Source organism: Lycium ferocissimum, chromosome 8, assembly GCF_029784015.1.
Source record: "Lycium ferocissimum isolate CSIRO_LF1 chromosome 8, AGI_CSIRO_Lferr_CH_V1, whole genome shotgun sequence".
NCBI classification, from domain to species: Eukaryota; Viridiplantae; Streptophyta; class Magnoliopsida; order Solanales; family Solanaceae; genus Lycium; species Lycium ferocissimum.
The window spans coordinates 20,762,106-20,763,615 of record NC_081349.1 but is presented as its reverse complement, the minus strand read 5'-3'; the positions used below and the strand labels follow the sequence as shown (position 1 = coordinate 20,763,615).

Genomic DNA, 1,510 nt, shown 5'->3' with positions numbered 1-1,510 from the left:
AGTTAACGACTCAAGAAAAGTATTTATGGAATAGTAAACTAATTCTGAGCCAAAAGTGAAGGAAGAAACTAGAAAGGCTGTGCCAATATGTCTAATTTGTATCTCAACTCTTCTTCTTCTTTCACTTAATTGCAGTTGAAGTTCATATATAACAGTTTAAATATTCTTTTGTCAATCCTGAGCCGAGGGTCTATCGGAAATAACTTCTCTATTTCCAAGGTAGGAGTAAGGTCTCACAGTACACTCTACCCTCCTCAGACCTCACTTGTGGAATTATACCGGGTATGTTGTGGTTGTTGTAAATATTCTTTTGTTATAACTTCTGAGTGATGGCTTCAGACAAAGAATTTATGTCTAGAATGATAGAGGGCTTACTTCTTATACTGGCTGATGAAAAACATTCTCCTGACGACTGCGGTATGAAGTTCATGCTGTGGGAGTTAAAATTCCTGGATAGTTTTCTCGGTTTGCAAAGCTTCGCCTTTGTAGGCGAATGCGGCATCCTAGATTTCACACAGAAAATGCTAGCAATTTGGAAGAGCACTGTTGATCCAGATTCAGATTCAGAATCTAATATGGTACTGCCAAAGCTGGAATTCAGAGCAACATACTCCTTTCCCAAAATATCACCACTTTCAGCCAACAAGGTGGATGATATTATTCCTCCAGCCGATTTTGTGATGGCATTTATCGATGTTGTAGAAGAGAATCTCAATATCTCCCCCTCGAACTAAGTTCCACGTGACTCATTATCATACCACGGGTCAGAGATTCAACCTGTCTGTGTGCCACCCACATCGTCAGAGTATTTACGATCGGCGAATCCCGAGCGTGTGAATGCGTCTTCAAAGCTACGGGTAAAGGTCGTAAACCGGCCCATAGACGGGCAAAGGCACTAAGCCGGGCCCCACGCCACACTCCACCATCTTCATACTCGTCCCGCCAAACCATTGGCTCTGATACCACTTGTTGGGCTAAAACGGCCCAAAGATACTCTTAACATGATGTGATATTGTCCGCTTTGGGCCAAGCCTGCACGGTTTTTCCTCACATCGTTAAAGTATCCAACTCCTTATAAGTAGCTCCTTTTTCTTTCCAGCTACCAATGTGGTACTTTGTTCGCACACCCAACACTTTTTGTTCCGGTACCCAATAAGGACCAAATAGAAGCGGTTTGAAAGGAGTTGAAGTTACTACAATTTTTTGTCCTCTTTCTTTCAAAGAAATGTGGCATTGAGCCTCAAATCCAACATACTTTTTACACTCACGTTTTAATTGTGGCCAGCCACGCAGCAATCGTTGCATGGTTGTATGTGCCAACCCGTGAAATCCCAAATGTATGCGGGGATCCAAGTACTGAAATGAATGTTATGCTTTCTGATCTCCTGCAGACAAAGAATAAGAACATTCAGCCAAGCATTCCAAAAATCTGTATTGATGTTCTGCAAGCTTTGAAGTCGACAATACAATCAGGACGACATCCCAATATTCAAAATGAGCATACTGCTGG

At 42.1% G+C, this 1,510-nt stretch overlaps 1 protein-coding gene and 1 pseudogene across 1 annotated transcript; both read left to right on the top strand.

Annotated features, from left to right (window-relative positions):
- The first annotated feature begins 317 nt into the window (after nt 1-317).
- Nucleotides 318-734, top strand: LOC132066123 (putative late blight resistance protein homolog R1C-3). The gene has a single exon (XM_059459501.1). The coding sequence runs from the start codon at nt 330-332 to the stop codon at nt 732-734; it is 405 nt and encodes a 134-aa protein (XP_059315484.1). The 5' UTR covers nt 318-329.
- A 432-nt stretch (nt 735-1,166) lies between these two features.
- LOC132066121 (putative late blight resistance protein homolog R1B-17) overlaps nt 1,167-1,510 on the top strand; it is a 4,152-nt pseudogene continuing 3,808 nt past the window's right edge.